The following is a 22,174-nucleotide window of genomic DNA, read 5'->3' on the forward strand; positions in this document are numbered from 1 at the left end:
CACTACCCAGCACCTATCCTGTGCTAAATCCCATTTTACACATGAGAAAACTGAGGTACAGAGAGATAAGAAACTACAAGAGAGCTGGGATCGAGCCGGGCGACTCTAAGTCCAGGGAGGTCTGATTCTTCACCATGCCTACTCTCTGCTGCTTACACCCCTGGCCTCATGTGAACCAACCACTGCACAGGACTCACAATATTCTAGACCTAAAGTGTGTAGTGCCCAAATCATACAACCTTTGCTAAGTCTAGTGAGGCTTAGTTTTCATTCAGCAAAAATATATAGCAGAGTTTTCTGTCCAACTCCATTGTCTGGAACCCCACCAGCACCAGTTCTCTGCTCCTGGAGCATGTGTCCATCCACTCCCAGAGCCTGCCAGGGGACAGCCAGCCCCTCCCCCATGGGCTTGTGTCCACCTCACCTTCTGCTGTTTGACCTTCTCTTTTCAGCATCTGGACAGCTCCTACATATTTCTTCAGCTGGACTTTGAGCACCTCGTTTTCTCTGCAGGTACAAGAATGTTTAAAAAAAAAAAAAACAAATTTAAAAACTAACAATTTCCACCCTAAGCAGGGGAGGGAATCTGTGAGAAAAGGCACACAATTTGTATCTTATAAATGCTAATGTGTTATCCTATATCACAGATCAGCACTGAAAACGACTGTAACTAAGGGCATACTTCTGGAACTTTCCTTTTGGAATGCTGGGGAATGCCAACTGGTTCCTGTGCCTACAGACTTGGAATGCAAACATGTGCTATGCAAACCCACCAACCTGCCAGTGCTGTTCTGGGTCAGGCACTTGATAATATTTTCTCCAATGACAGAGGCACACACTAAACACAGTTTACCTGGACCAGCTACTGTGTATTACATGACTTGCCTCAAACTAAGTGTTTATACACCGTCACAGGAAGGAGCACAACTTCCACTTTGTAGATGGGGAAACTGGGACACCAAGAGGGAACCGTAACCAAATCCATCCCCAACCCCACATCCCAAACCCACATAAGATCATACATCATACAATGGAAGACACACACTTGGCTATAACCACACCCACCTCCCAAATCCATTCACCAGGTATACTGGCTGATCATGTGACATGAGGTTTCAGGAAAGGAAACAGACATTTCATCACTATCAACCACAGAGCTTGTACCTTGGTGTCAGCTCACCAAATCACACATGCATACATCCATCCATCCATTATATCCACCACATAGCTTGGACCCATATAAGCTCACTGAATCACATCTACATTCATCCATCCATCATTTGCGTAAAACTCACAATGGACCTGACGTAGTCTCCCAGTTCAGTAAGAGAGGAGTTAGACAGATAATGTCCCTGAACAAGATCACATGGTCAAGGTCACCAGTAAAACCCAGATCTCTGTCTCCAAGACAGATTTTCCTGAGTCCTTCTAGAGACTGAGATTTAATCTCTCGCCAGCTAAACCACAGGAGGCTCCTTGTCCACATTCTATTTCTGCCTCTCACTTCCCACCCCAGGTCTTCTGTGTGTCGTTAAACACACTGAAATGTTCTGTCTTCACAATAAAAAGAGCTCAAAACCGGATTTCTTCTATGACTGCACAAATAAAGACTCAGTGCAAAATATTCCAACAATTAGAACACATTTAAGAGGGGGAAATTAGCTGAAAACCCAACACCTTGAAATAAAGCCAATTAAGATTCTCCTCTCTCCTGTCATACTTAGTGCATGTGCAAACGAGAATGTTTTATGGAAGAAATAACCTGTCATGTCCCCTTAACACTTTTGGCTGGAAATAAATCATGTTCCTTGCCATCTTCTCCAGCTCTACCCACTCCAGGAATCAACAGCAAACCTGGTGCGCACTGTCGTGCCTACAGCATTCACGGCTAACCACTACAAGGCATGCACACTTTCTGCAAGCAATCTGCTCTCTTTAACTGCACCACAGCAAACACTAATTCAGTCTATTGACAGATAGAAATAGATTCCTTAGTGTAACGCTTCACACTAATTTAGCTGTAAAACCTGGGACTGCCTATGTCTGTTTCCAGTGCCCCACACTACAATACAGTCTATAAAGACAGCACTTCCTTTTCATTGCTATTTGCGGTCAGTCTGGGGAGAGAGAACATCAGGGTCATGTTGTGTGATATTTTGTTTGTGTCTGACAAATAAAGCTTGCCTGGAGGTCAGAGGGCAGAGCTAGCCACTAGTTAACCATAGAGACCAGGCAGTGGTGGCTCACAACTTTAATCTCAGCACTTGGGAGGCTCCTGCCTTTGATCCGAGCACTTGAAAGGCTCATTTAATCTCAACACAACTGGGAGGTGGAGACAGGAATATGAGGCGGGTGGAGACAGGATCTCGCCCTATTCCATCAGAGGATCCAGAGAAATAAGAAGTCACTGGTGGCTGCTCTTCTGCTTCTCTGATCTTTCGGGTTATTACCCCAATATCTAACTCCTGGTTTTTACTGATAAGACTAATTACAATCACGCTCCATATGGCACACAACATGGAGCAAGAATTTCCATATAAAGCCTGAAAAGGCTTTAGAAAGGATTCTAAACACACGAAAATGGAGTCAAAATTCAGCTTCTTGGTAACTGCTTTTTCTTGGGTAGAATATGTTTGTTAGAGGCTCCCTCCTTTAAGAGACGGCTTCCTGACTCAGTGCCAGCAGCAAAAACCGCACAGCTCTTTCAGTGGGCTTATGCACAGTGGGAGACATGCTACTCAATGGCAGCATGGACCCAGAAGCTCCCCAGAGCTGGGGAGGTGAACATGGCTCTCACCAATGCCTCTGCCATGAAGCTGGGCTCCTGGGGAACCAAGCAGGGCAGAGGCAGTTGCCAGGGCAGAGATGGAGGTCCTATTCATGCCACTTAACAGTTTAAAGACTCATGTGGTCAGCAAACAAGAGAGATATGCAGTAAAGACAGATTCAGACAAAAAAAAAAAAAACCCTCTAAGTGGGTTACAGTGTGTTTAAAAATATACATAGGCTTGGGAGAAAAAAGAAAAATGGTACAAAAAGTAAAATAGAGTAATAAAAAATATGATAAGCCACATACGCAGAGTCTGGATTCTATATTTTATTGTGTTGTCTTTATATTTTTTGACTGTTAATGGGCAAATGATAACTGCTGAGAGGCATTTGATTGTGAAAGCTACTAAATTAAACCAACCCACATATTTAAAAAATATCTTGACTTCAAAATTTAAGTCAAAAGATATGTTACTTTGGGAAAGAGGTTCGCTTTTATTTCCACAGGAAATGAGAGGTTTGACTAAGGAAGACCCCCTGAAGAATCTCTGATGGGAGTGGATGGCCCAGATGATCCAATGTTTCAGAGCGCCTCTGTTGCAGTTCCTCTGAGTTCTACATCCAGAACAGCTTCAAGGCTGCTGGCTGAGATGATCCAGTCACATTCCCAAAAGATGGGTCATAGATATTTATCATCATGTAAGGGGGGTTAGGTACAAGTTGGTAATGGTCAAGAAAAAAGCTGAACAAAGGAGATTAGATTCAGGGATCTCATTATAAAAAGTAAAGGGGGGTATAGAAATGTGGTAATGCAAGTTAGAATAGAAAGTGAGTAAGTACCATACTTTGGACTCACCAAAAGAGGATAATGGAGTATTTTCTCTGAATTTGTCAAATGCAAATGGACTAGACATTATTAATATAATTCTTGCCTATAGTTATTGTACTTACTGTATTTAGACAAGAAGGAAGAAATGTTGTGTGATATGTTGTTTGTTTTCTGACAAAGCTTGCCTGGAGATCAGAGAGCAGAGCTAGCCACTGGTTAACCATAGCGGCCTGGCAATGGTGGCTTCACATCTTTAATCCCAGGACTTGGGAGGCTCCCACCTTTAATCCCAGCACAACTGGGAGGTGGAGACAGGAATATAAGGAAGGTGGAGACAGGATCTCACCCCTATTCTGTCAGAGGATCCAGAGATGATCCAGTAAGAAGTCACTGGTGGCTGCTCCTTTGCTTCTCTGATCTTTCAGGTTATTATCCCGATATCTGACTCCTGGTTTTTATTGATAAGACTAATTAGGATCACGCTGCTTCAGGGTCAAATGCAGGAAGCTCCAGATGCTTAGGAATTGCCATGGGGAACATACCAGCTCACTGGATGGACATCTTTGGCAGCTGCCAGTTTTTCCCAGCTGGCTTTGCCCTCGTGGGAAATTAACACTTTCACATCTCTGGGATGTGGAAAATCTCAAGTGAGAATGTACTCATACTTTCTTGGAAAGATAAAGGCCTAGTGTGCTGGCCATGGGGCACTGGCTACTGACTCCTAAGAACAACCAATCCAGTTACTGTTTTAAATTTTTATTTTGAAATAGTTAAAGATTTGCAGAAAGTTATAAGATAGCAAGAGGTCCTGCACAGCCCTGGCCCAGTTTTCCCAGGTAGGTACACCTTACATAGGCACAGGGCAGATGCCGTCACAACCAGATACCTACGAGGAACACAGTGTATGATTAGGCCATCTGCATTATTCTAACTGGCCTTGAACATGAGGTGAGCCCTGAGCCTTAGCATCCTGACTACTGGAACCACACACTTAGCTCATAGTGTGTCTCTGAAGAGGGGACACAGACTTCAGTGACCACAGCAGGCAAATAGGCTGTGCCAGTAAAAGAAGCCAGGTAGGTGCTTGGGACTCAGGGATAGTGGCACTCAAAGGAGTTCTTGTTCTCTGCAATAGCTGAGGTCACTGATGTCCTCCCCGGGCCTGGCTCTATTGAGAGATAGTGGAAATTAACATCTAGGACAGTGGTGCTCAACCTTCCTAAGGCTGCAACCCTTTCATACCGTTCCTCATGCTGTGGTGACCCCACATTATTTTCATTACTACTTCATAGCTGTAATTTTATTGCTGTTATGAATTATAATGTAAATATCTGATATGTGACCCCTGTAAAAGGTTCATTCAACCCCCTAAGGGGTTGAGATCCGCAGGTTGAGAACCACTGACCTGGCAGAAGGTCTTCATCACTAGCTGAGTGCCCTTGAAGGAGACAATGGGACCTGCCAGACTCTTCCTCTTTTTCTCCTGGCCCTATGGTGACCAACTTTGCTCCCCGTCAGGGAATGTTTCCTCACTACACATTCAAAAGCAGCCAACAAACCACAGACTGAAGCCTAACAGAACTGTGAGCCCAAACAACCCTTTCCTCTTCTTCAGTTGACTGTCTCAGGGTTTTGTTACAGTAACGGAAAGCTGACTGATATATATCCCCCATCTAAAAAGTGCGTTTTCTTCTTCCTCTTTTTTTTTTTTTTTAACTTCACATGTCACTAGCCTAGGAAAATAATTCCCAAAGTTTGGACAACTAATTTACAAAAATAAAAAAAACTGAATGATTTTTAAAAAAATTTATAACATTTCATTGTTTACTTGTGTGTTTGTGGATGTGTCGGCCATAAGGAAGGCCTTAACTTGCAGTCAGAGAAGCCATTGAGAATGTATCATTCTACTCACTACATAAACCCACATTATGGTTACACTGTGTTAAAGCTGTCAGTGGAGCTGAAGTGCATTGATGCAAGCCGTCGTGGGTTCAGATCTCAGCTCCTACTCTCACCAGCTCTCAGGCCCTCAGTGATGAGGGACAACAGCTTTCCCTAGTTCTCACATCATGCTCACTGGATGTCAAGTGACATTTTAACAACTGGAGTATTTGCTTCCTAGGGGTCGACTGGACTTCTTCACTCCTCTAGAGGAAGAAGTGCTATGTGTCACTTCTGGGATCACTTACAAGACGCTGCCATAGTCTCTTTCCCTGGAAGGCTCCCATCTCTTATTCCCAGCCAGCCTGTGGAAAGCCACACAGCAGAGGAAGAGGCCACCCAGCAGCTTCATGAGTGAGTCTGCCAGGAACCTTGTAGCCCCATCAAGCCTTAAGTGACTAGAGCTCCACCCAACACCTCAGCTAACCTCACCAGACCCTGGGCCAGAGGGACCAGCTAAGCCACGCCCAGGCCTCTGGACCCTCTGAAACTATGAGGAATCAGGAATGGCAGTACCTAGATTGAATCTACGACCTCAGATGCTAGGCAAGCACGTTACCATTAAGCACTAAGCTACAGTGCCAGCCTAATTAACTAAATTTAAACTGATTCACGCAACTTTATGTACACTAATTCACTTGATCCTCATGGCAGTCCCATGAGGCATTTTCACTCCCAATGTTGAGCCTAGAAACAGAACATAGGAAACAGAGGTAAAAATTTCAGAGGTCGCTGGGCAGTGGTGGCGCACACCTTTAATCCCAGCACTGGGAGGCAGAGGCAGGTGGATCTCTGCGAGTTCAAGGCCAGCCTGGTTACAGAGCGAGATCCAAGAAAGGCGCAAAGCTACACAGAGAAACCTTGTCTCAAAAAAAAAAAAAAAAACCCTAAATAATAATAATAATAATAATAATAATAATAATAATAAAGAATTTCAGAGTTCAAATATCTTGCCCAGGGTGATTAACTTCCTCTGACCCGCCACCCTTTGTCAAGGTGAAGGTCAAAGCCCTGCTCACATCCAGCTAACTGAGCACAGGCAATGTGCTCTCTGCACCGCACTTTAATTCCCTAAATAACAGAAGAACATCAAGGAGCTCTGAGGATTGGTGCAGCCTGCACAATTCTTCCAACAACCACTTCTCTGGACTTCACACCAGTGCTGAGCATCGTTGACACACACGAGTGAAGGGGTACAAAACAGCATGGGTCCCCATCCTCACAGAGGTGACCTTCACAAAGGAGCTATGGCCTTACAGGTCAGCAAATAGGTAGCAGAGTTCCAGACCACACCTATAAAATGAGAAGGGGATGGGAAGGAGGATACAGGGTGGTGGAATGTTTTATAGAGGAGTCTACAAGTCTTCTCTGGAAGTTGACAGACTTGAAGGAGGTTGAATCAGGATGGAGGATTGGTTGCACATAAGCTACCTGCAGGCCTGTTAAAATGCAAATGTGATTCAGAGCAGTGCAGCAGAGTCTGGAAGCCTGCGTTTCTAACAGTGTTCCAGGCAGGCTGCCAGACAGACCGGAGGGAAGGGCTGGGAAAGCCCCAGGAAGCTGGAGAGACTGGAGCCAGGCATGAGTCATGAAGGCCCAAGTCAGCCAAGAAATGGCTGAGGGGGGACATAGAGGCCATGTGAGAAATACAGAGTGGATGTGAACACAGCAGAGGCCAGCTGACCTTCTAGAGGGCAACCACTTCGGTCATCCAGCCAAGAAATGATGGTGGTCAGGACTGGAAGGACTGGGAAGCAGCCACAGAGGGGAAGAGAAGTCCACTGCATTTCATCTACAGGAGTCCAGACCATCTTGCTGCCTGCTGCCAGCCCTGATCCGCCTGCTGGCCACCCTGTAGTTTCCTTTGAAAGCTCAGGGAAGATGTAAATCATGGAGTAGGTGGCAGCAAGTGCCTCTCCTACAGCTTCCAGTGACTACAGTAATTAATGTGTGCAAGTCAAAGCCATTATGCCTGCTGGATGTCAGAATAAACAACCAGCAACCCCAGACGCACCATTCAAAGGATAATTACTCAAAACAAAACCAACGAACCTGTTAAGTGCATTTGGTAATTCACAGGCATCAAAACACCACAATAAGACACACCTACAAAAATCTGTTCTCCTGGGCCAGACAAAAGGTTGGCTTCAGGTACCTCAGCTCTCCTAGCCACTGATACTAAGTAAACACTACATCTAACTACACCCAACAAGTAGAATATGGTGTGTGAAGCCATGAGGACTACCCGAAGCAGGCAGTGATGAACCAGCCTGCCTCCATCTTATGGGAAAGACAAACTAGGCTCATTCCTGTTTATAATTACATCTCTGTTTCTCAAGGATTGGGCTATGCCCCACCTGTAACCTTAACTACAAACGGTTCTGTACTGCCTGTTCCAGGAAACAGCAACAATGCCTTTGTTTCAAAAGATTATTATGGTCACCTGCTGTTATAGCCACCTGTTGTTGTGACTACCTTATGACCACCAACCATGTCTTTGTTTCAAAAAGTCGTAATGACCATCTTGCACCCTGCCTTTGTTTCAAAAGCTTGTTATGACCACCTTGTTACATTCTACTCCTGTAACCCAGCCTATTTTGCCCACCAAATCTCCCACTTGGAAAACCCTACCCAAGTTATAAAAGCCTTGCCTTCCTCACTTCCAATGCTGACCTCTGGAACCCCACCTTAGGGAGAGGCAGCCTATGTGCATGAATAAAAAAGCCTGTTTTAATTAATTTGGCCACAACGGTTTGGGTTGGTGGTCTTTCTCCTTCCATCTTTGGAATAAACTGCAGGAACAAAAGGCACCTAGTCCAATGGTGCTGAAAGCAACTCCTAAAACCTCAAGATCACTGTAAACACTAACAAAGCCACCTGCATGTCTGTTAGTCTCTCCCTCCCCTCCCCTCTTGTGAAGGCTCTCTAGCCCTGGAGCTATTGTTACTCTGAGTATAACACACGTTTGACGTTCTCTACAGAACAGTGCTGCAGTCACATCTTTGTGTAATTCTGTCTATAACAATCCAGTTCCTACGATAAGCAAGGGCTGCTGCAGGAGAAAGGCTGTGGAGGCTTTGTCAATACTACAGACTTAAGTGCCCAAAGAGAAGTAATTTCCGTAGGAAATGTAAAGAGCCAGGATTCCAACCTTGCAGTGTGACTCCAGAGTGAGAGGGGAACCAGTCTTCCACACCACCTTTCTACTACAATGAAGAAGATCAGGGCGGCAGCATGTGAAGCTACTACACCATTCCTCCATACACGTCCTTCCTCTCCAGGTTGGACCCTCACATTTCCTGCCTAGCAGCTGTCAGGGCACCCAGGGATGCTCAGCCAACCCTCTAACTCAGCCCTTCCACTGCTGTAGAGTTTAGCTTATCACAGCCCCTCCCGTGACACGCCTTCTGACACCTGTGCCATTATTATGGTTGACTTGATTTTGTCTGTGATTCAACACCTTGGCAAACATCTATGAACCTCCTAGCAGCACCTCAGGAAAGATGCTCAGCACAGGTGATAACTAGCCAAGGACAACCAAGAATGGACCTAAGATGTCTGGATCTCAGCAACTCAACCCTTCCAACTCCTGTGAGAGGTGGGGTTGGGGCAGGATCTTCCGTTCCTGAACAGTTCAGTTCTGAGGCCAGTAGAGGTGAATTACTTAAATGAGAACTGATCAAATAATCAAATGTAGCTAGGTAGTAGTGGCACACACCTTTAATCCTAGCACTTGGGAAGCAGAAGCAGGTAAATTTCTGCAAGTTTGAGGCCAGCCTAGTCTACAAAGTAAGTTCCAGTTCAGCCATGGCTACACAGAGAAAATCTGTCTCAAAATACAAAAAAACACACAAACAAAAAATTTAATTAAAAGGATAACCAAATTTATGAGAAAGTAGGAGCCAGGCTCTCACTACTGAAGAAAGGAATAACAAATATGTAAAGGAAAAGTGGGAAGGTCAAAATTCAAGCGATTGCTATGAACTCATGAGACCATCCCCAAAGAGCATCCTCAATGGGCAAAGCTGGGACAATTTTACCATTGAAATAGTGACAGAAATGAATTATGAGCTAGTGAATAAAACAGAAATGGTTAATACAGAAATTAACAAATAAAAAGGTTAATTATAATAGAATATTCATAGCTCCAAAATCTTCTTCACAAAATCCTGTTTGCAAAGGGGCAAAGAGTAGCTTCAGCAGAGCACTTGAGCTGAGTGTGGATGTTAACCTCTTTGGAGACAGAAGGAATTAAGTCCAATACCCCCCACAGGGACGCACAGAGGACCTGTCTCACCTACACGATAATCCCACCAAAGATGCACAAACTCAATCTAATCATAAGGAGACAACAAATAAAAACAGCAGGACATTCTGCAAAGTAAATGGATGCCATCTTTAAAAATGTCATAAGAGTGAAGGCTAAGGAGCTATGACAATTGCATACAATGGCAATGGGTCAGTCATTCTGGTGTCTGTCATTCTGCAAGACAGGAAACATCTCGGACAAATGGTGAGGGCTTGGCACGGTGCGAGGCTAATGTGCAGCCAAGTGTAAGTGTGGACTTTCTGACCGTCACCGCTGTACTGCAGTGCCGAAGGAGAATGCTTTGCTCATGGGAAGCACTTGTTAGTCTATGAAGGGGCAGAGGTTAGAAGTAGAAAGCTAATTCCCAGATCCCTCTTGGGAATCACATTGCCCGGAGCAGGGCTTGGAGTCTGCACTTTAATAAACCTCCAGGACACTTCTTGGCCACACTCTGCCATTCACTCACAGCATGGTGCCCTCCTGCCATACCATGATGGCAACAGACACCCAGCAGGGGCAGTGTTCCTCAACTGCTGCCCCAAACACAGTGGGGTCTCTCAGATATAAGAAGTCTTGGGGCATTTTCTTTTCTCTCCAGTTCCCTCAAATAAGACAACATTCAAGGACTGCCAGGGGAGTCAAACTGCCCCCACTGCTCTGGGCTTGAGATGTGGAACATTCAGTTTGGGGACCCTGCGGGAGAGCTTAAGAAAGCTTGTTTGGTTTTTAATGCCCTCTCCTTTTCTCGAGTCCTCCTATTCCTTCCATAAGCCCACCTCACTGTGTTAGCCACCCGGTAAATCCTACGCATGCTGGGTCCTACATTTCAGATCCCAGCCAAGGAAATAGACCAAATAGCTCCAGTAATTCACAAAGGTAATTAATGGCAGATGACACACCTCAGAATATCCTAAGCACAACAGGAAAACCACAGGCTTTCCCAACTCAAGAGCTGGGACCACACTTCATCTCTCTCACTCCTAATCCCCAGAAGTCTCTTAGTCAACCTGGCAGCTGACTTCTCACATCAGGCAAACCATGTGAATGCTGGTCTTACTTCTGTATCCCGTAGCTATCTATGTAAATAAGCCTCAGCATATCACTTGCATTCATAGTAATACTGAGCCGGTGCTCACTTCCTGTCTGTTATATCCATAGTCATAATAATACCACACCAGTGCTCACTTCCTGTATGTTGTATCCATATCCATAACAATACCACATCAGTACTCGCTTCCTGTATGTTATAGCCATACTTCATTCATAATAACACCACACTGGCGCTCACTTCCTGCATGTTATAGCCATACTGCATTCGTAATAATACTGCACTGGAGCTCATTTCCTGTCACACTTAAGTCATGAAAGAAAGCATCACGTCTAAAGAGTGTTCAAGGACAAAACATCATGATACTTTCTTTTAACTACATGCACTAAGAAAAGTTTATGTGCGTAAATAAGACACACAGATATGTAGGCAGATAAATGTGTCCCAATTATTACAAAACACTATTAACAACTAGTGACCCAACTAAAGAAATATGGGAGTTATTTTACTAATCTTTATGATTATTTTATAAGTCTGTCCCTTGACTCAGCAGATGGTTCCATTTGTAAGGTGCTTGCACACAAACAAAGGACCTGCTTCAGTCCCCAGAATCCACAGAAAAAGCTGGATGTAGTGGCAAACACCTGTAACCCCAGTGATGGGAAGGCAGAGACAGGACGACCCCAGGAGTTTGCCGTCCAGCCAGTCTACCCAAATCAGTGAGTCCCTGGCTCAATGAGAGACTCTGCTTCAAAAAATAGGCTGGAGGACAACCGAGGAAGACACCTGATATGAGCCTCCAGCTTCCACACACATGCACACTGAAGTGCTGACAGACACAAATCCCTTTGGGAAAGAAACATCACCACTCCCCCCACCACTCATCATGCTCCTCAAAAGGGGATCTACAATGATGGCTTAAACAGAAGAACCTGGAGACGAATGCAATGTCTCATAACATACTAAAAAGGATGTTTGCTTGGCAAATATAAGCTCAGCGTAACAAACCTTAGGTGGCATCAGGGAATACTAAGGAGCTAAGCTACAGCTCCTTCTATGACAATATAGGCCAACCACTCTGACAGAACCTGGAAACCACTAGGTGGCAATTGGGAGGTCGTATCACTCTCTTCTTTTTCAACCTACACTTGAGAAAGGGGGAAAGGGCCGGCAGGCTGGGGATGCAGGCTGCGGTTGGCGTTGGTACTCATGCAGTGTGGGCAGGCTGGGGATGCAGGCTGCGGTTGGAGTTGGTACTCATGCAGTGTGGGCAGGCTGGGGATGCAGGCTGCGGTTGGCGTTGGTACTCATGCAGTGTGGGCAGGCTGGGGATGCAGGCTGCGGTTGGAGTTGGTACTCATGCAGTGTGGGCAGGCTGGGGATGCAGGATGAGGTTGGAGTTGGTACTCATGCAGTGTGGGCAGGCTGGGGATGCAGGCTGAGGTTGGAGTTGGTACTCATGCAGTATGGGCAGGCTGAGACACAGTATCTGAATAACAAGCTGAAACTCAATTTGGATTTGGAACAAATCACAATAGTCTCATCAAATCTCAGCCTCTTGAGACCACAGGCAGCAGACTGGACTGTAAAAGGAGGAAGAACTTAAAAATGGTAATAATAACAAGATGCAACAATGGGAGCCACAAAGCAGAGACAGAGAAGTGCTACTGAAAAAAGCAGATTATTACAGCTGGAATTGTGGACTGAAGGTTCCCAGGCTTATGGAAGCCTCGGAGGGAGCAAGGAGTTCCCAATTAGGTGCAAGAATTGCCTCAGAAGCCTTGCAATGACCCTGGGTCAGCGCAGAGTAGCTGCTGCCCCTTTAGACAAGAAAAGTGCTTCCCCTGGTTCATCCAAAGACACCCTCCTTCATCTCTCACTTCTGTTAGCCCTGGTCTACGGGCATTCCAGTCTGGGACCCCCACTGTACAGAAACTCTAGAGTACAACACGCTCCACAAACAGCCTTGGGCTTGGATTTTAGGAGCAAAACAAGGACTTGGTCTAAAACTAGGTTACCACAGAACCTTGATCCATGCTAACATGTTCACGCTAACAGAGTCCTGTGATGGCTTGGGGATAAAGCACCACAGCATGGCCACTCACTGCACTGCCGCAAAGTCAGTCCCAAGGTCTACCCAAGTGAGCCACATTCTTTTCCTCTTGACATCGAATGACTGCAAGAAGTGACACAGAAAAGAAAACCAGACTCCTTCAGCAGTTTGTCACTAGTATTAGTCAGCACACAATTAGAGCCCCTTTCCACTGTGTTCCCTTTCACCCGACACTTGAGGACAGATTACTGGAAAACTATGCTATATGCTCCTACATAGAGGTGTGTGCTTCTGGACTGCAGGCCAGCTCCATAGGCTTCGAACGCGACTCGGACGGAGGGGACGCCGGGAAGGAGCCAGGCACACTGAGTCTGCAGCCCAGGAGACAGGCTAGCATCTGTTAGAAGAGTGGAACTCTGCACTAAGGCGGCCTGCAGAGGGTCCTGTGGAGTCTGATTCCTTAATGACTTCATTCACTGCTGCCTCTGGCCATGGCCTCCTTAAAAGCAAGAATGTGGGCTTGCCCAACCCTCTATTCCCAACGCAAAGCACAGTGCACCACAGGAACTCAGGCCCAAAGTCTGAAAGCAGCCCAGCAAAGGGGGGTGCATACACCTTGTCAAGCTCCTGAATGAAAACATAAATCACTATAAAAGACACACTAGGAACAATTAGGGAACTGTGACTATGAACTATGGCATATTATCTCAGGCATGCAATAATGTAGTAATGAAGAATGCTGCCCTTGTTTTAGGAGATAAATGCTGGCAGATTTAGGAGGCAAGAATGGTGATGTGTGTGGTTAGTTTTTGTTAACACAAGCCAGGGTCATCTGGGAAGAAGGAACTTTGATGAGAAAATGCCTCCAACAGATGGGCTGTAAGCGAGTCAGTGGGGGCATTTTCTCAATTCATGGTTGATGTGAGAGCGCCCAGATCACTGTGGGCAGTACCACCCCTAGGCAGGTGGTCCTGAGTGCCATAAAATAGCAGGTTAAGTAAGTCATGGAGGGTGAGCAAGGAAGTAGCATTCCTCCATGGCTTCTGCTTCAATTCCTGCCTCCAGATTCCTGCCCTGAGTTCCCCCTGACTTCCCTTCATGATTAACTAAGCTGTAAGATGAAATAAACCCTCTCCTCCCTAAGTAGCTTTTGGTCATAGTGTTATCACAGCCATAGAAAGCAAATTTGGACAGTGTCGGGAAAAACTTTCAGACATTCAAACAGTGGTATGTGTGCAACTACACGTCTGTTTATTCAGTTGGAGAAAAGACGGAAAATAAGGCCAAATGTATACAATGTAAACATCTAGGCCCTGGAGCCCTTCTGTCACTGCGACACCACCACCTGACAGAAACAACTCGTGGAGGAACAATTAGTTTTGGCTCACGAGTTTGGTTCACAGTTTGAGGGAATTTCAGTCGGTCATGGTGAGTGATGATTGGTCGGGTTCACTGTGGCAGGAGCATGTGGTGGATGCTGTTCACATCAAGGTAGGCCAGGAAGTTAAGAGCAAGTGGTGGGTATAACCTTCAAATGACCACCCAGGTGACCACTGATGGCAGCCAGGCCCACCTCCTAAGTGCCCCAAGACTCCCGATCACCCACCTCCTGCTGTGGAAAAAAGTGTTCCCAATATGAGCTTATAGGGAAATTCACACCACAGAGCTGGTAAACCTGAAGACAAGCTTGAAGTCTCCAAGATAAAATGTTGTGGGCATTTTTAACATGTTTTATGAGGAAATTAACCCATATGCAAGACTCATGATAGCATCTGTCTGTCCCACTGAGGGTGACCAGCAAAAGCTACCCAGGCTGGAATGAGTGGTGGCTTCTGCACTTCACTCCTGCTCCAGATATTAAGAAGCCACACTTGGCCCCAGCAGCCACCTACAGGCCCTGGATGGGCAGCAGCTCTGGGGCGCTCCACAGCAGTCACCTCTAAACACCACAAGCTCTAATCCTTGGTAATCAACTGGCCCATTACAAGCTGCCTGTCTGCCTTCCATTTCCCCTCACTGGCAGCTTCCTGGCAGTGTGCTTTGTCCAGTGGGATTATTATTAAGGAAGGATTTAGTAGTATTATTGAAAATGCCTATTTAGAAAGGGATTCTGAGAAGACAGCAGTGACAGCAGCATTTTTCAATCTCTCTAAATTCCTATATTAGAAAAAAAAGGCGTAAACCCAAAGCCCATGGATGGCATTTACAATGGAATCAGAGGCAGGGCCCCCAGGCACACCTCAAAGTTTAATTAGGCCAAGGCAAACTAATAGCCACAGGCCTGGGCAGCACCTGTGCAGAAGGATTCAAATAGGTAACCACTGAAAAGCCCTGAGGAGGGGTCCCCAAATCAGCTGCCCAGTGCAGGTAAGGGTTGCAGTTGAACCAGAGGTTCTTCCTTTCCAAATAACAGTGGAGTGCAAGTTGGTGGTAACCTCCACTCGCCACAGTTCCCTGTCAAGACAAGTCCACAGACTCTCTTCCATAGCGATGGAGCCCCATAGTGAGAAAAAGACCACTGAAATGGAGCTGCGGCTGAACAGTGAAGAGAGGTGCTAGGGATGAAGGGGAGAAAGAATTGAGGGAGGGAGGAGGGCAAAACCCAATGGTTCCAAGAACCAAGTAGTCGGGTTCCTGGAAACGATCAAAGGAGGGAGCTCTGGCCCCCATACCTATAACAGCAGCACTCAGGGCCACTGCAGGAAAACAGCAGGGGCAAGGCCAGGCTGGAGTACAATCGTTAGTCCCAGGCTACCCTAGGCTATATAGCAAGACTGATTTAAAAGGAGAAGAGGTAGAGAAGGAAGAGAAAAGGAAGGAGGAAGAAGAGAAGGGGGGAGGATCATCTACAGGTAATAAAAACATACCAAAAATAGCCACGTAACTGCAAGCTTCTATTTCAAGACAAGCCAAAGACAAGGTACAGACGATGCAAGCCACAGAAGAACGGTGCAAACCACAACCAGAAAAACTCAACACTAAGGACTGAACATAGGAAACCTAAGAAAACATAGGAAATGAAAACATAAAAGGTGAAAATTAAGAGGAAACAAAGTGATTAAAACAAAAATCTGAGACAAAGTGGCAAGTATATAAAGACAGACAAATAATAAGATTCAACATACAGAGCCAGAAGCCAGGAGAGAATGGCCATAGGAACGGTCACCAACACTTCATGCTGCCTTTGTCAGAACAGACATTTGAAACTGCCTGTCACAGAGCACAGGCTATACCTAGGAGTATGACTATGAGTGACAGCGACAAGACCTATTCTGAAGAAATTACCTGGACTCAGGGAGAAGACAATTCCGGGGTCAAGTGCTCTCTAAGGAAGGAGAATAAGATTAACCTCCTGTGACGGCAACACTTCAAATGAATGTAATGGCACACTTTCAAGATACAAGAAAATGGGATCCAAAGATTGGGACTCAGCAAACCTGACTTGAAATGGAGAGAAAAGAAACCAGCACCAACATGTACAAATTCTAGGGAGGTCACTGCTGGCCTCCACTGCAGACACAACTACAGAACAAGCTTGAGGGAATCAAAAAGCCTCACACACACACACACACACACACACACACACACACACACACACGGCAACAAGCAATGCAATCACAGAGCATACACCTGCCTGCAAACTGTGTGCACCATGGCTGATCGTAAAGCATGCACACACTGGCAATGTGCTCAGGTAATGGCACCTAGAGTGAGGAGGAAAGGGAAGGCATATGAAAGAGATGATATCTGTCTAAGAAATCATTAGCATATTGATATAGCAGGTTTGATACTGTTTTCTGAGACTTTATAGATATCTATGCACAGGAATATATATATATATATATATATATATATATATATATATATATACACATAGTTTATGCATATATATGTGTCTGTGTGTATAAACACATATTTAAGATAAAATATCCTATGATTTCATCTTGAAAGTCTAAATTCAGTATGATAAGGTTGCTTAACCACTTACATTGTGGCAAGTGCCTTCACCCACTGACCCATGTCTCCAGCCTAATCTTTTATATTGTATTTGCATATTCTTTCCCCCTCATACAAGGACTCCCAAGATGATATTATCAGGACATAACATACCAGCTCATTTGCTTTAAACCACATACACAGGCATTCTCAGAACAATACTCAAGTTGTTATGACAGCAAGAACTCAAAAAGTTAGTGCCATTCTGCTGAACACATTCCAGCCACAGTTTACAAGCGCCACTCTACGAGGAGAAGAAAGCAGCACTCGTTAGACGGAACTTTACAAACTTCTGAAAATACGGGTGTCCACACAGACCGGTGACCACCATGAACGGCTCTGCCTGTGCACGCCTACCTGCTTCTGCCGGGTGCTCTGGCACGGCAACAAGGAAAAGAACTAACACAGGCAGCGGCTCCCATGGCGGTGGAAGGTGAAGCTTGGGGCAAAGAAGACTGTGGGTAATCACTAGCAGGCTCTGTTCAGTAGCTAGGAAACAGCCAAATGAGAAAAGGAAGGCCAAGTGTGGCCACACAGTGCTGTGAGGGCTGACATGCCGTGTGTGCCACTGCTTATCCCAATGCTGAACCAACACGCTTCTTGGTTTCTAATGACAGGCACTCATCACAGGGTGACTGAGTGGACAGATGTTATGAGCACTGCTAAATAGTGCAGTTAGTCATTTAAAAAATGACTGAAAAGGGAGCTAGAGTTGTGGCCCAGTAAGGTACAGCATTCATTAGCATGACCAAGACTATGGATTCGATTCCAGGAAGAAAGGAAAGAAGAATAGTTGGAGGGAAGAAGAAATGAGAAAAAATATATAAAATATTAGCAACATAAATGTATTTTTGTTTTTGTTTTTCGAGACAGGGTTTCTCTGTGTAGCTTTGCGCCTCTCCTGGAACTCACTTGGTAGCCCAGGCTGGCCTCGAACTCACAGAAATCCGCCTGGCTCTGCCTCCCGAGTGCTGGGATTAAAGGCGTGCGCCACCACCGCCCGGCCCATAAATGTATTTTAAAACATTGACCTGCATGTGAGGTGGCTGGTTTGTAACATATGTAACTCTCATCTCAATAAAGCTACTTTTAAAATGAAAATGATTGGGGGATGGAGAGATGGCTCAGAGGTCAAGAGCACTGGCTGCTCTACCAGAGGTCCTGAGTTCAATTCCCAGCAACCACATGGTGGCTCACAACCATCTGTAATGAAATCTGGTGCCCTCTTCTGGTGTGTAGGCATATATGCGGGCAGAACAGTGTATACATAATAAATAAATAAATCTTTAAAAAAAAAAAAAAAAGAACAAATTCAAAAAAAAAAATGAAAATGATTGAGCACTACTACATACCAGGCACCAAGGCAAGACAAGCCACTGGGGTGAGAGTGCAAGCCAGTGAGGACTGCTTCTGAAGACATCCAGCTTTATGTGAGATGATGCCCAACACATACTCACACTGGGAGAGAAAGAGCACAGGACAGTCACGTCTGGAATCAAACAGAGCCTTACAACCCTATTATTGGTGTCACTTACAAAAACACCAGTCACCCAGCCCAGCTCCACTGCATCCCAGCACAGCTAAACAAACTGCAGTTGTGATGCTCCAGTCACTGGCCAGTGACCACACCCACACACAAACCCCATGCTACAGAAAAGGATGCCAGAGCATGAGAAGATTATGGCTTATCCCAAGACTCAAGCTAATAAAGAATAGAGCTTTGGACCCAAACCTGATGAAAAGCTATGAGGTATCAGCAGTCTACTTAAACTGCTGTAACAAAACACAAGAGACTGGCTGGAACAACAGGCTTTTATTTCTCACAGATCTAAGAGCTGGAAGTCCAAGACTCGGGTGTCTGGTGTATTCCTCCATGGGCCTCTCTTTCTTCGACTTGTAGACTTTCATCTTCTCACTGTGTCTCCAGGGGACCCCCTCTGAGTGTGAGGCCCCACATCTATCTCTTCCTGTACTATAAGGGCAGTTCAACTGGTTAAGAGCCGCCATGCCTTTATGACATTAGTTAACTTGGTTTATCTCATTGGGTACCTACCAAATATATTCACACTGGGAGGTGAGGCTTTAACATATGATTATAGAGACAGGATTAATAACAAACAGACCAACTTCTAGCAGAGGCCAATGGCTGCTGTAACGTTACAAGAGAGGAAACAGCAACCCAGTAACAGAACAGAGATGGTACAGACGACCCTGGAATACCAACCCCATAAACAGAAGGACTCCCAAATAATTATTCCCAAACCAATCTCCTTTCAGAAGTTACCTAAGCATTAAGTGAAAAATAATTAAAATTTCTTGTTAGACCTCTCAAAAGAGAGCATACTAAGCTATTTACTGGACCTTCTTACCTCAAGGCCAAGAGAATTGCGTTTTTAAAAATACTAATAATATTTTTTGATTTATAGAATCATTTCCTTCCTCCCAAGAGAAAAGCTGACAGACACAAACTCTCCTTAACATGAGCTTATTGAAGAGGAGCGGAGCACTGAGCAGCTGTCCAGTGAGGAGAGGAGGGCTAAGTGGCTGGCCAATGAGGAGCAGAGCACTGAACAGTTGTCCAATGAGGAGCGGAGGGCTGAGCAGCTGTCCAATGAGCCAAGAGACACACATTCCATCTCCAGGTCTTTTCATTCATTACACATTGCGTACAAACACCCAAAGTGTTCCTGTCTGTCCAAACACTACCTCCACAGTCATCAAACAGCCCACAAGGTGGCTGAGTAAGTCTCTTTATGTCTTTTGATATCAATGTCAGTACTCTTTAAAATAAGCATGCGTAAGCATGGCCCCTCCTTTCTCTAAGGGTTACAGAAACCAGATGGTCCTGAACAGCTACACCAATGACTTTGATGGCAATTCTGTGAGCTCTTCTTATCTGCCAGGTAGGATCTAGGCAGTTTGCACTAACCACATGACATCATCCTAGACTATCTCACCTGGAGGAGTTGGAATATTACAGACCAGGATGCAAAGCTATCCTGGGTTCCTTACTCTCTTTAGTAGCCATTTATCATCAACTGCTATATCTCCCCTAACATCTTCATAACTAGATGAAACTCTCAGAACATATTGCCAAACCTGGAAGATCTCTAACCTCCACCCTGTGGTAGCCTGCCTGCCTGATGCCACCACTGACAGACTGGGCAAACACACTGACTTCTGGTTTTCTTTCATCCTGTGACTACACCACAGTGGAGTATGCTGTTCAAGGTGGCCAGTTCTCATGTTCCTAGCATCAATGCTGGCCATTCACAATAAACTATTATTATTTCCTTTAAAGCAGAGACATTGCTTTATGTAGACAGCAACGTTGTCCATTTCAACCACACATACTAATGATTTAGGGTATTGTCTTGGTTTGGTTTGTTTGCTGTGGTAAACACCAAAACCTAAAGCAACCTGGGGAGGAAATATGGTGATATTTTGTGCTGAAATGTGATTTTATTTGTATGTTAATAAATAAAAGTGCCTAGGGGTCAGAGCTAATAACAAGTCATTTAGCAGAAGTCTGGCAGTGGTAGAACACGCCCTTAATCCTGATCACAAGACAGGCAGATCTCTGTGTGTTCAAGGACACCACCAGCATGAAGATCTGGAGGTCTGTACAGACAGGAAGTGATGAGGAGGTCATGTGGTTGAGTTTACAACCAATGAGAAGGCAGAACAGAAAGTCAATAAAAAGACAGATACACAGGAAGTAGCTCTCTTTTGGAGGGGAAGGACGACAGCAACAGCGAGGGGTAAGAAGGCAGTCTTGGTCTTAGCTCTTGGCTGCTGCTCTGACCTCTTGGGCTTTTAACTCTGCATTTCGCTCTGTTTCTTATTTAATAAAACCGTTCAGAATTACATCTACAAGAAAAGATACTTACCTTCAGTCCATCAGTGAGGCAAGTCAGGGAAGAACCTGGAGGCAGACACCAGGGAGGAATGCTGCATCCTGACTTCCTCTCCAGGGCTTGCTCACCCTGCTTTGTATCACCCAGGACCACTTGCCCAGAGGTACCACTACCTCCAATGCACTGTGCCCTCCCATGAATTATTAATACCTGTTGGAGGTATTTTCTCAGTTGAAGTTCCCACTTCCCAGATGACCCTGGCCTCAGCCAATCCAGTACCAAGGTTCAGATCTCTTTCAGGACGACAAGGGCAACAAGAAACCAACACTCGCTGTGACTGCATCCACATCATTTTCTTTTGTGCCTCTCTCAGCTTCTTAAAGTTCTCCAGACAGCAATCGACTGAAGCCCGGAGAGAGCCCAGTAATTCTCTAATAATAACTCAAGATGTCATCCCACCAAGTTCTAGCAGCTGAGGTGAAGCAGGGATACGTTGGGCTTCCTCCCTGGAGAGGGGGAAAAGCAGCCCCAAGGAGTCACCTCCAGGGAGGTAACAGAACAAGAGTGGCTGGTGCTCGAAGCCACTCAGTGCCCAGGGCACCCGTCAGCCCACCATGCCAGGGGAACTCAACTCAGGCTGGGGCAACTGTGGCAAGCCAAGGATGTGGGGACTCTGCAGCAGAGCAGCACAGGAGGCAGGAAGCAGTGTAAGGCACAAAGCCAGACAAAGCTGGGTTTGCTTCCCTGTGTAGCCTTGCTGGGGGACTCTGGCCAATGGGGACACTTAAATCCCTATATAAGTATACTTAATGGTCCCTATATCTTGTTTCTCAAGGCTGGGCTTTCACACCAATAAAAGAAAATTTCTGGGGTATTTTAAATTTAAAGGCCAGAAAATGGAGATGGGAGAAGAACCATAAGGGATAATTCAGTTAACAGTGTTAGTCAAAACCAACAAAATACCGTTTATGGGTTGGGGACATGGCTCAATAAGAACACTTGCTGCAGAGCATGAGGATCTCAGTTCAGATTCCTAGCACTACATCAAAAGCCAAGAATGGCCAAGCACAAACACTATCCAAGTATGGAGTGGAGACAGAAGGATCACTAGGGAATGCTTGCTACCTGCTTCACACCAGAATCAGTGAGAAACGCTATCTCAAAAAAGTAAGGCAAAGAGTAATAGAGCAGGCCACCTGACACCCTCCTCCAGCCTCCACTCATGTACACACACACACACACACACACACACACACACAGACACACACACACACACGCACACACACACACAGCATTTATGTCAAAACTTTGATCTAATCTCATCACCACATGCACAGCTCTGTGCCTTCCCACATATCATATAAATGATCTA

General features: G+C 45.4%; 1 protein-coding gene across 1 annotated transcript in view; it reads right to left on the reverse strand.

Moving 5' to 3' along the window:
* The window catches only part of Snx29 (sorting nexin 29), a 477,564-nt gene that overhangs the window by 278,086 nt on the left and 177,304 nt on the right, over window positions 1–22,174 (reverse strand). The window contains exon 14 of the mRNA XM_059269973.1: window positions 425–507. Within this exon, the coding sequence (XP_059125956.1) occupies window positions 425–507 (83 nt within the window). The remainder of the gene's footprint in view (window positions 1–424; window positions 508–22,174) is intronic.

This window comes from Peromyscus eremicus, chromosome 8a (genome assembly GCF_949786415.1).
Source record: "Peromyscus eremicus chromosome 8a, PerEre_H2_v1, whole genome shotgun sequence".
Taxonomy (NCBI): domain Eukaryota; kingdom Metazoa; phylum Chordata; class Mammalia; order Rodentia; family Cricetidae; genus Peromyscus; species Peromyscus eremicus.